Source organism: Ostrea edulis, chromosome 6 (assembly GCF_947568905.1).
Source record: "Ostrea edulis chromosome 6, xbOstEdul1.1, whole genome shotgun sequence".
Taxonomy (NCBI): domain Eukaryota; kingdom Metazoa; phylum Mollusca; class Bivalvia; order Ostreida; family Ostreidae; genus Ostrea; species Ostrea edulis.
The window spans coordinates 41,311,430-41,323,574 of NC_079169.1; the positions used below are offsets into that span (position 1 = coordinate 41,311,430).

At 35.3% G+C, this 12,145-nt stretch overlaps 1 protein-coding gene across 3 annotated transcripts in view; it reads left to right on the plus strand.

The window, feature by feature from the left end:
* The first annotated feature begins 2,425 nt into the window (after positions 1-2,425).
* Positions 2,426-12,145, plus strand: part of LOC125683164 (dehydrogenase/reductase SDR family member on chromosome X-like) — a 103,744-nt gene continuing 94,024 nt past the window's right edge. For 2 of the 3 annotated variants that reach the window (XM_048924008.2, XM_048924012.2), the window contains exon 1: positions 2,426-2,566. In XM_048924008.2, the coding sequence (XP_048779965.2) occupies positions 2,452-2,566 (115 nt within the window). In that variant the 5' untranslated portion in view covers positions 2,426-2,451. Of the gene's footprint in view, positions 2,567-3,436; positions 3,542-12,145 lie in introns of those variants that run through there. The other variant, XM_056139596.1, reaches the window with a different exon arrangement.

The window sequence follows — 12,145 nt, forward strand, 5'->3', positions numbered from 1 at the left end:
ACAGACATCAAACTTAGTACACTGGTACATCTTCAGGAGAAGATGACCCATATTGATTTTGAGGTAAAAAGTCAGTTGTTGAACTGGACATAGTAATATATTGTTTCCTATATATTAAGAATTATTTACTTGATTGACACCAAACTTGGTACACTGATACAGCATAAGGAGTAGATGATCCCTATTGATTTTTTAGGTCACATGGTCAACTCATTCTTGACATAGGAAGATATTGTCTGTTCAATATTTTGAATTGATGATACTACTATCAATTAAATGATGTGCGTGTATAACCCCTTTCAATTTTGCACCATGGGGGGCATATGTGTTTTACAAACCGCTCTTGTTTTGTGGAGTGTTTGTATGGGTATTGAAGATGTACATGTGGGATGGATTTTGATTTTCTACAATTTTTGAGAAAATTACAGGTTGTTAAACTTAGTCTATTTGGAAATTAATATTCTATGGAGGGTACATAATTTGTCCGCCCAACTCCTCCCACAATTTTCAAGTGAGGACCATCTTATTTTGTGGAGTGTTTGTATGGGTATTGAAGATATGCATCTTGGGAAGGATTTTGATTTTCTTCCATTTTTGAAAAATTCACAGGTTGTTGAACTTGGTCCATTTTGAGGAAATCTAGATTTTCAAGCTAAGACCCTTTGTTCATATGGAAGTTTGTCACAGCCTCATGATGGCTGATAATACCTGAAGCAAAGTTATAGAGGGCGAAGCCCTCTCACGGCCCGAAGGGCCGTGAGAGCGGAGCTCTCCCTATAGGTAACACGTATATACATGTTTAAAAGGAAAATATTGAAAAATTAAACCATACCTATGGAACTTGAAAAGTTTGGTACCAATGGCGTCGATTCGAATATCAGCGCGTGGACATGTATTCCTCCATTTTGAATCTCGGCTACTCTAGTTCACGTCGTTCTGAGATGTTACATAAAATCCGTAAAAGCATGTAAATCTTATTTTCCTAATCATATATAATCACTCCACGATTAACGTCGTGTTTTTTGTTGTGGTTCAAACGCTATGTTTGTAAATTTGCTAAATAACGACGCTGAATATGACGTCACAATGTACTGTTTACATCGATTGCGTTATATTTCCCGCGTTCAATATATAGGCGGATCAAATGTCCAAAATTACATGTAGGATGCTTTGATACAGCTCCGTCCGCGTGCTAACTTAGGGTTGTTTTTGTCCTGTTTTGGATATAGACACAGGGGCTAAGCCCGTTTTGGGCCCGAACTCTGTGATACCAGAAATATATTTAAGGTATCACAAAGTTCGGGCCCAAAACGGGCTTAGCCCCTGTGGATATAGATACTAATGCCAAAACTTTTTTGCTTCGCCCTCAAACACGGTCACGCCGTAAAACATATTACAAATTATAGCGAGCGCAGCGAGCCAGCGCGGAGCGCTGGCTCGTACTGCGAGCTCTAATGACTAGAGCGCGGGAAATAATCCGAGCTAAATCTCAACCTCTAACAAGAATTTTTTTTGACGCCAATCCCAGAAGTCCCTCGTACAAAATGGCGGATAGTTCGATTCGTAAAATAATAATAATAAAATTCTTTGAAGTATTACAAACCTTTCTTATTTGAAAGGAAAGGATGACAATCATATTCTTTCCCCTTTCTCTTTCTTTTTAAAATATTGTCTTAAGAAATGTAAACAGTAACGTCACAACTACCAGGCTACGTCACAACACGCTCGTTGCATTTCCCGCTAAACTGATTCCTACATTGGCGAGAAGAGCAAGACAGTAATCCTACGTATTGACAGTGAACCAGATCAGTTTTCCTTGTTTTCAATATAAATTTTTTGAAAATGTATTCAGATATGCTGCGCTCGCCCCAACGGTCACACCGTAATCATATTAGCACAAGAAAAACACCCTATGTAAGCATTTCACGGGCGTATTATGTACCGTTTGCAGTACTCTTGTTTAAAAGCATACAAGGTAAATCTGTATAGATCTATAGTCACTATGTTCCTCTCTCTAATTTGTTAATTTATTAATGAACTTGTAAAGATTTCCAAATTTATTTATTTAATGTGAATAAATTAGCCTACTATATCTTCAACCTTTACTATTGTTTTGTTGTGTTTGTTAATAATTCATGAGTCTTGGTATCTCGTGAAAATCAGGGAAGTAAATCTAACAGGCAACTGTTACATAACGAAATATACTGAGGTCACCGGAGCATGCACTGGGTTTACTGCTTTTGAGTATGCGGCATTTCAAGTTTAAAGAATTTATACCTATCATTATTGTTCTGTTTAATTTCGTGAATCAATTTGGACATAAAGATTGTTCCTGAGAAGTATAAAGTTATTTTGTTCGCCGGTTTTAATATTATTTTTAAAACATCGCAATCCGGGACCATCGAGAGTCGGAAATACTAGATTTACCGCCTGCCTCCAAGATTTTCCAAGATGGCGCTGTCCAAGTTTGTTGGATTAGTGCATATTATTTGGTTTTTTTTAAAGATATACACATTTGGGTTTGCTGCATTGGTTCGTCAGTTTCTGCAAAGACATCGAATTCAAGGTAAATATTTAATTACATGATTATATTACATGTTGTATCTATTCCGGACATGTCAGTGAGGGCTAGAGTCAGAGGAATCTCGGATTAGTTGAAATGGTATGAAAATCAAAGTACAGTCTTTTGCCCAGTTCCGAATCACTTTGAAACTATCATTAAAAAATACTTGATTAATGAAATTATTTTTACTTAGAAAGTTAAATCACGTTGAAAATGAATACTGAGGGATACAATACTATTGTAATTTTTATCCAACCCAGGTTTATTATGAATGTGCTACACGGGCAGATGAAAACAAGCGGTATTCTCGCGAGATTATACTTACTTGGGTGAAACGTCACCAATAGATAATATATTTCCGGAATAATTGTTGGCGTATAACTTAATAAAATATTTTCTTATAGATATAAAATACCTTACATGTCCAATTACATGACAAATTTTGCTAGGTACATTTGGAATGAAATTACACGGTATTTTTGGTAGGCTTTATATCAAAGACATGTTATATTTTTCAATCTAGATAGAGCTAATATTGACTATAAATAAATTTTTTTCCCATTACAATATGCAAGGAAATTGCCAGGAATTTTACCAAACTTCCATTTTTGTTGCACATAAGAATCTGGGGGGGGGGGGGGGGGGGGGGGGGGGGGGGGGGGGGGGGATAGTTGGCAGTCAGTCAATCATAATTTGCAAGGGATGATAATTTACTATGCATGTAAATATTATGGAAAATTCAACTTTATCAAAATTAAAAGTGTGTCCCGTCTCTGATTTCAAGCGCCTGAGAGTAAAGGATATCAAATTGGAATGGAATATGGTGGTAAAACGGCTTTCTTTTAGATCCAGTGGTACAGTATGTATCAACATCTCACCAGAGCTCAAAGAACGTAGAACTGACTTCATAATGACTTATGAAGGTGATCGGTGGGGAAATAACATATCCTGGTGATATTACTGGTTCTACAGGTATAAGTAAGTAATTTATTTCCAATTTTGGGCCCAGAGGGCATACAAAGAATACAAAGTTCATATACATAAATCATAAAAGAGTGATTATCCAAAAGATAGATGAAAAATAAAATTTACAAGTTCATGATAAATCAACTTTTCTTAGTAATGAACAGATATATATGTAATTGGCAAATTTTTCAATAATACTGTCACATTCGTTGCTCATAAGCCAGATAAATTTTTGTCTATTACACAGGTTTATAAAATTCTTGCACAAAATGTTCATGGACTCTATGAATGGTTTTCTTAAGTGTTGGTATGCTATGCAGTCAAATACAAAATGGAATTCATCTTCTACACAGTCAGACTTACAGACAGTACATATTCTCTCATTTACATGTGTTTGTGTGTAACGTCCAGTTTCAATAGCCAAAGAGTGAGAACTGATTCTGAAATTTGTGAAACATTTCAAAACATGAGGATTACGAATTACTGAAAAATATTTTTCTCTACAGAATCTTGTTTTGAATAGTGCATAGGTTTGTAATTTACCAAATTGTTTGTCTGCATTGTCTAAGAGTGTATTACACCACTGATATTTAAATCTTTAATTCATACAACTTATTAGCAACAATTGAAACAATATTTTTATCATGTATAGGGCATTGTATATCCAACTTATTCAAAATATAATGAATGCTACTGATCCAGCTGCTTTTGTTATTATCGTATAATACATTGTTTTCAAGTGCAGCATTTCTTAATAAGGAATTTACTTCGGAATTTAAAATTCTTTGCAAATATTTAAAACAGCTTTTTATGACATCAATTACACTGTACATTGGGAATCGACCAAGTTCACCAACAATAGCTTGATTTGAGGCTTTTTTATGTACACCACAAATATATTTCAAAAATTTAATGTGCATTTTTTCGCAGTACATTTTGTTAAAGAAGTTTTCCATACAATAATTGGGGCGTTTTGCAGAACATGTATCTGTATTTATTGTTCCCCAGATTTCACACACATATAGCAGTACAGGTTTTACAGTATGATCATATAAGTGTATCAGGGTATGTATTTTAGGTTTAATATTTCCAAAACATTTGACTAATTTAAAATATGCTTTTAAGGCTCTTTTGTAGAGATCAAACTGGCAATTTGTGAATGAGCCTGATGAGGAGAAAACAATTCCTAGATATTTATATGATGACACTTGTTCAATAATTTGATTTTTATAGAAAAAATTTTCAGCTGATTTTTTACCACTTTTGCAAAATATAATAATTTTTGTCTTCTTGAGATTGACAGACAGGCAATATTTTTCACAGTAGCTTTCAAGCTTATTTATACATTGCTGAAGTCCTCTTTCAGATTTAGAAATTAATACTAAATCATCAGCATACAATAGACAATTTAGGGAAATGTCACCTAATTTAACTGGATCATCATTATCATTAAATAAAGATGGTAGACCATTGATTAATATTTTAAAGAGATTTGGGCTTAAGTTATCTCCTTGTCTAACACCCACTTTAGATTCAAATGATCTGGTAAGTTTGTTTTGAAGTTTTACTGACATTGAGTTTGCCGTGTACATATTCTTAATGACCTTATAAAAAGGCCCCATTATGTCTAACTGATGCAACCTGTGTAATAAGGCAGAGTGTAAAACAGTGTCAAAGGCTTTAGAAAAATCAATGAAGCAAACATACAGTTTGGATTTATTATTTGTATATTTTTGAATTAGGGTTCTAAGTACAAACATGTGGTCACTAGTTCTGGCTTTTGGTTGAAAGCCAATTTGAACCTTATTAATAATATTGTTGGAGTCCAAGTAATTTTGTAACCTGGTATTCAGAATACTATTAAATACTTTGGATAAACAAGAAGTTATTGTTATTCCTCTATAATTTGAGGGATCATATGGACTATCATTCTTATGAATTGGTTTAATAAAGCCTGTTTTCCATTCATCTGGGTATTTGCCAGAGGACAAGATAATGTTAAATAACTTTAGCATATATGGTAAAACATAATGTACACTGGTTTTTAGCATTTCATTTTTAATGCCATCCAATGCAGCTGTTTTATTATTTTTAAGATGTTTTATTGCATTAATGACTTCCTTTTCTTTAATTGTATAGTCTAAAGAAGTAAATGTTTTATAAGATTTCTCTGACTTAGCAAGGAGGTCTTCAAGATATTTATTCTGAATACTAAATTTGCCATCAATACTGAGTAGTGTGGAAAAATGATTTACCCACTGTTCACTAGATATCTTAATGGACTGGTCATTTGTTTGCTGTTCTGCTTTCAAATCTTTCAAAAGTTTCCAGTATGCATTTGGGTATATGTTTTGTAGACAGTGGAGGGGTGGTGGTATGTACACAACATCTGTACATGTACACTATCCACACTTCACGTGTCTGTGCATTATGCAAGCACTAGTGTTTGCACAGCTTTATAAGACACATGAAAGACTGCATGGAAGATAATGACAGGGATGTCACTAAGGATGAACAAGCTCCACTTTTAATTTGGTGTCTTTGTGCATCAAATAAAGTATTTCTTATCTCTCATTATTCATGGAAATAATTGCCATTAACACGTACTGTATTCTTTTAGGCCCTTAACTGGCCCTGTGAAATGCAGAACCACATGACCTCTATCCTTGCCCTTGGTGACTAGGTACACATACTTTTGAATAGCAGATGACCTTTGCTGTTCACTACAACAGCCATTTTCAAGACCACCAATTCTCTTAACACAACTTTCAAGAAATGCAATAAAACAGATTGAAACACACAAGAGTCAATGTACTATTATCATGATTTTTTGCTTGTTTATAAGGAACTCCTTGAGAGAAATTAAAAATATTTTTAATATTTATGATCAAGATTCCTTATAGCCAATATTCTTTCAAGCTAAATAAGGTCATTATGATGTGCATTGATTTGATTTGAACATATTTTATTATACAAAGGGATTGGTTACAAGTTTTAGCAACTTAGACAACCTCTCCTGTTTTCAAAATATATTATGCTATACATGTACAAATAAATATTGTCATACCACAGAAAGTATAATATTAGTTATAATGTACAATTATGATAATGATATACAATATATGTTTAGGTTCATGTAAGTACATAATTGGGCATAAAATGCAAAACATATTTTAAAATTATGATATATAGGTCCGATTAAAATCTGTTAGAGTTCTTAATAAACTTCTGAACTGCTCTGAAAATATAAAAATTTACATAATTTGAAAAATATTCATTTCCCCATAATAAAAGGTAGGTATCGACAATAGCAATATCATTTAGCTGAAGCAGTTCATTGAAAAAACAATTTCTTGCTTGAGTGTATCTTTTGCATGCAAAGAAGAAATGATGAGCATCTTCAATATGACCACATATACAATTTGGAGAGGCAATGATGTTTTTACGATAAAGATCATTATTTAAAATGATGTGCATTGAAGATGGTTATTCTTAAAGGGGCATTAGCTGTCATTTTGATACCAAAAATTTAATTAAATGAAAATTGCTCCATATCATACATGTATATTTCACTAATAACACCAGTATTTAATTATTTCAAACACCTTTTAACCTCAAAACAGGCACATGAATGTGTATGAATATCGCATGAATTTTGGTAATTGAATAATTATTGTCTTGCAAGACAATAATTCTTCCTTATGTATTTCTGTACACTAAAAGTGACAATCTATCGTCGTTTTATTAGGTTTCTCTTGTTTTTGTACAAAATAAGTGTTTTTATTAGGCATGAATATATATTCCTATGCCATTGAGAGATTTTGCAGTTTGTTTAACAGTGCAGAATATTATATTGTAAAATGTACAAATGTGCAGCCTTGAAATTTATTCAACATAACAATAATATGATTTTAAAAAGTGTATTAATCAGTAATTTACAGTATCACTTATATCATTCATAAATGTATTTTAACATAATGCATTTAGTACTACTGTGTGCTGGATTATTTTTCAACCCCATGTAAATAATGAATTACATTCAAGGGCAACAACTCCTCTAGACGACATATTCTGTTTTCAACACATTTTCTTCCATAGTCATAAGATATACATCATCATTTAAACTAATGTGTTAACATGTGCATACCATAGGAAAAGATTCCACACATATATCATAACCTATTATCCATTTTGGAAATGTACATGGACTCCATAGTTTAGATATTGTATGTCTAAAAATATGTTCATTTGAGATATCAATAAGTACAATGTCAGCTACAGTATGAGTTGAGAATTTTTTTCAAGTTTTTCATAGCAAAATCAAGATGGTATGTAAATCTATCCAAATACATCAGGGTCTTAGTACAGTGTCCAGTACATCCATTCATATTCCTGGTCATCCTATCTCCAACAATCTAGACATTACTTAGTTCTCTCCATGCCAAAACACATAGGACCGAGACTCTTTCCAATCCACTCTGTTCTATTGCTACCATCTTGATCTCATTCCAGTTTCTCCATTCTGCAGTCTTTCTTTCTACTTCTACTGTTCCTCTCCAGGTTGTTTTCGGTCTCTTAAATGCTCTCTTCCCTTCTGGTGTCCAACCTAACGCCATCTCACTGTCATTGTCACCTCCCATCCATAGCACGTGTCCTATATAGTTACATCATCGTCTCCTCAGCTCATTGTTTATTGCATTCATGTCAGCCCTGTCTGCCACTTCCCTGTTTTTCATAATTTTCTGCCACTTTATCCCCAGTATCCTCTGCAAGCATTTGATCTGGTAAGCATCTATTGACTTCCCACCTAGTCACCTTCCAAGACATGGACATGCAAAATTTCTGAAAAAATAAATGCAAATATACCCCATGATAAATTTTAAATACATGCATCTTAAACAGTACAAGAGGATAAAGAGCCACATCGCTCACTGGAGTCACCTTGGCCCTGCCATTGTACAGCTGTTGTGATTTTAAAAAGACTTCAATCTTTATTCCCATGAAAAATGTAACTGTTCATCCCATATTGTGGCCCCAGCCTACATGAGCCCCAAAGGATCACAACATTACTGAAAATGAATTCACATAACACAGAAATGTCTCAACACCAATATGATTGACATGATCTTGCTGTTCTGGATAAAACCAAGGTCACAAGGTAATTGATCATGGTATGATACAAAAGATCATGCCATACGAAATCTACACACAAATTATGAAAGCTCTATCTTAAATAGTTGAGATATTGAATAGGTCAGATCTTTATCAAAAGTAGGTTAAACTTCCAGGTCAAAGTCGCAAGATCGAACACCACTGCATCACATGAAAGAACTTTTCGTAAAGAATGTTTTTACAAAATATAAAAGCCCAAACTTAAATAGTTCAAAAAGAAATTAAAAAAAAAAGATTTTTCCTATATACTTGTACATAAAACCTTTATCCCCTATTGTGGCCCACCCTACCCTTGGGGCCATGATTTTAACAAAATTGAATCTGCACTATGTCAGAGAGCTGTCATGTAAATTTGAACTTTCCTAGCCCAGTGGTTCTTGCAGAGATTTTTAAATGACGCCCCCCTTATTTAGGTCACCTGAATTCATTCAGGTGACCTATTGCTATCTGTTTTTGTCTGTCGTCGTGCGTCGTGCGTTAACATTTGAACATTTTCAGCTTCTTCTCTGAAACCCCTGAACCAATTTCAACCAATTTTGGCATATAGCATCTGTGGGTGAAGGGGAACAAAAATTGTGAAATTCGTGGTCCCTGCCCCCCTGGGGCCTGAGGGGTGGGGCAAAAACCATCAAAATGAGTGTAATTTTAAAAAATCTTCTTCTTTACTCCTGGACATCAAGAAGCCAAACTGTGGGCATAATTATAATGAGCATTGAGCCCTCTACCAAAATTGTGAAATTCATGGCCCCTGGGGCAGGGGTTCTTGTGTTAGGGTGGGGCTCTATTGGTCATATAGTGAAAATGGCAAAAACCATCAAAATGAGTGTAATTTTAAAAAAATCTTCTTCTTTACTCCTGGACATCAAGAAGCCAAACTGTGGGCATAATTATAATGAGCATTGAGCCCTCTACCAAAATTGTGAAATTCATGGCCCCTGGGGCAGGGGTTCTTGTAGTGAAATATAGTGAAAATGTAGAAATTCTTTGAAAATCTTCTCTGTCTCTGGGTATTAAGTAGACAAACTAATAGCATGGTAATGATGAGCAAGGATGCCTCTTTATACCCCCCGCAACAAGTTGTGGGGGGGTATACTGGAATCGAGTTGTCCGTCTGTCCGTCCGTCTGTAGACGCAATGGTTTCCGGGCTCTAAAGCATTATCCTTTCCACCATATCATATATATGGACTACCCATGGGATGAAGATGTTCCCTATCGATTTTGGGGTCAAAAGGTCAAAGGTCAAGCACACTGGACATCGAAGTAGCAATATGGTTTCCGGGCTCTAAAGTGTTATCCTTTCCACCTACAGTCACCATATCATACATATGGACTACCCATAGGATGAAGATGGTCAATATCGATTTTAGGGTCAAAAGGTCAAAAGTCAAGCGCACTGGACATTGAAGTAGCAATATGGTTTCCGGGCTCTAAAGCATTATCCTTTCCACCTACAGTCACCATATCATATATATGGACTACTAATGGGATGAAGATGATCCCTATCGATTTTGGGGTCAAAAGGTCAAAGGTCAAGCACACTGGACATTGAAGTAGCAATATGGTTTCTGGGCTCTAAAGCGTTATCCTTTCCACCTACAGTCACCATATCATATATATGGACTACTAATGGGATGAAGATGATCCCTATCGATTTTGGGGTCAAAAGGTCAAAGGTCAAGCGCACTGGACATTGAAGTAGCAATATGGTTTCCGGGCTCTAAAGCATTATCCTTTCCACCTACAGTCACCATATCATATATATGGACTACTAATGGGATGAAGATGATCCCTATCGATTTTGGGGTCAAAAGGTCAAAGGTCAAGCACACTGGACATTGAAGTAGCAATATGGTTTCTGGGCTCTAAAGCGTTATCCTTTCCACCTACAGTCACCATATCATATATATGGACTACTAATGGGATGAAGATGATCCCTATCGATTTTGGGGTCAAAAGGTCAAAGGTCAAGCGCACTGGACATTGAAGTAGCAATATGGTTTCCGGGCTCTAAAGCGTTATACTTTCCACCTACAGTCACTATATCATACATATGGACTACCCATGGGATGAAGATGTTCCCTATCGACTTTGGGGTCAAAAGGTCAAAGGTCATGCACACTGGACATCGAAGTAGCAACACTCAGAAAAGAGGTAGTTTATACCTATTACCAACACCCTTTGGGAGATTGGGGTAAGCGGGGGGTATTCTTAGTGAGCATTGCTCACAGTACCTCTTGTTAAAATTGTGAAATTCATGGCCCCTGGATCAGGGGTTCTGGTGCTAGGGTGGGGCTCTATAAGTCATATAGTGAAAATGCATTATTTCTTTGAAAATCTTCTTCTCTGTCCTTGGGTATTAAGTAGACAAACCAATAGCATGATTATGATGAGCAAGGATGCCTCTTTCAAAATTGTGAAATTTATGGCCCCTGGGTCAGGGGTTCTGGTATTAGGGTGGGGCCCTATTGATCATATAGTGAAAATGCATTTTATTTCTTTGAAAATCTTCTCCTCTGCTGCTGGGTATTAAGTAGACAAACTAATAGTATGATAATGATGATCAAGGATGCTTCTTTCAAAACTGAAATTTATGGCCCCTGGGTCAGGGGTTCTGGTGCAAAGGCGGGGCTGACCACATAGCTATTCAATGTTTCTTCCATCCAAAAGTAAAATTCTTATATTTAAACATAAATCTAATTCAAACATTGGAAGGTTGTTACATGATACTCAGGTGACCTATAAGGCCCCTGGGCCTCTTGTTTAAAATTTACATTTTTGTGATTATCTCCCCTTTGAAGGGGGCATGGCCTTTCATTTCAACAAACTTGAATCCCCTTAACCCATGGATGATCAACGCCAAGTTTGGTTGAATTTGGCCCAGTGGTTCTGGAGAAGATGAAAATGTGTAAAGTTTACAGACAGACAGCAGATAAAAGGTGATTAAAATAGCTCACTTGAGCTTTCAACTCAAGTGAGCTTACAATATATCTGTTAAGATGTTTCAGCATATCTATCTTTCATTAATAAAAACGTCTTACTCTGCCCCTTTTCTTTTCAGTGGAATGAAATCTGGGTTGTAAGATGTTAGTTGCATTACTAGTCATTTTTTGTTGATCTTCAGCTTTCTGGAAATGTTATTTTGGAGTTTCAGGCAGGCTTTGTTTCCTGAAATTAAACTTTAAACTTTAAAAGAAAAAAAAAAGGTAGAATTTCCGACTTTATTTTAAACTACATGTATTTGGAATAAGTAAATACTTATAATGTTCAAGGGATTTTAATATCATTTTATATACTGAGCTGTTACGTACCTTCCCATTGCATGTGTCATGGAAGGATGGTTGTATAGGACATCAGCTGCTGATTCTCAATGGTCTTTCCTGTTTTTCCTTGGTATTTAGAGTTGCATTCCCCTTTCATCTGAATTACATTGGTTTCCATCTGTC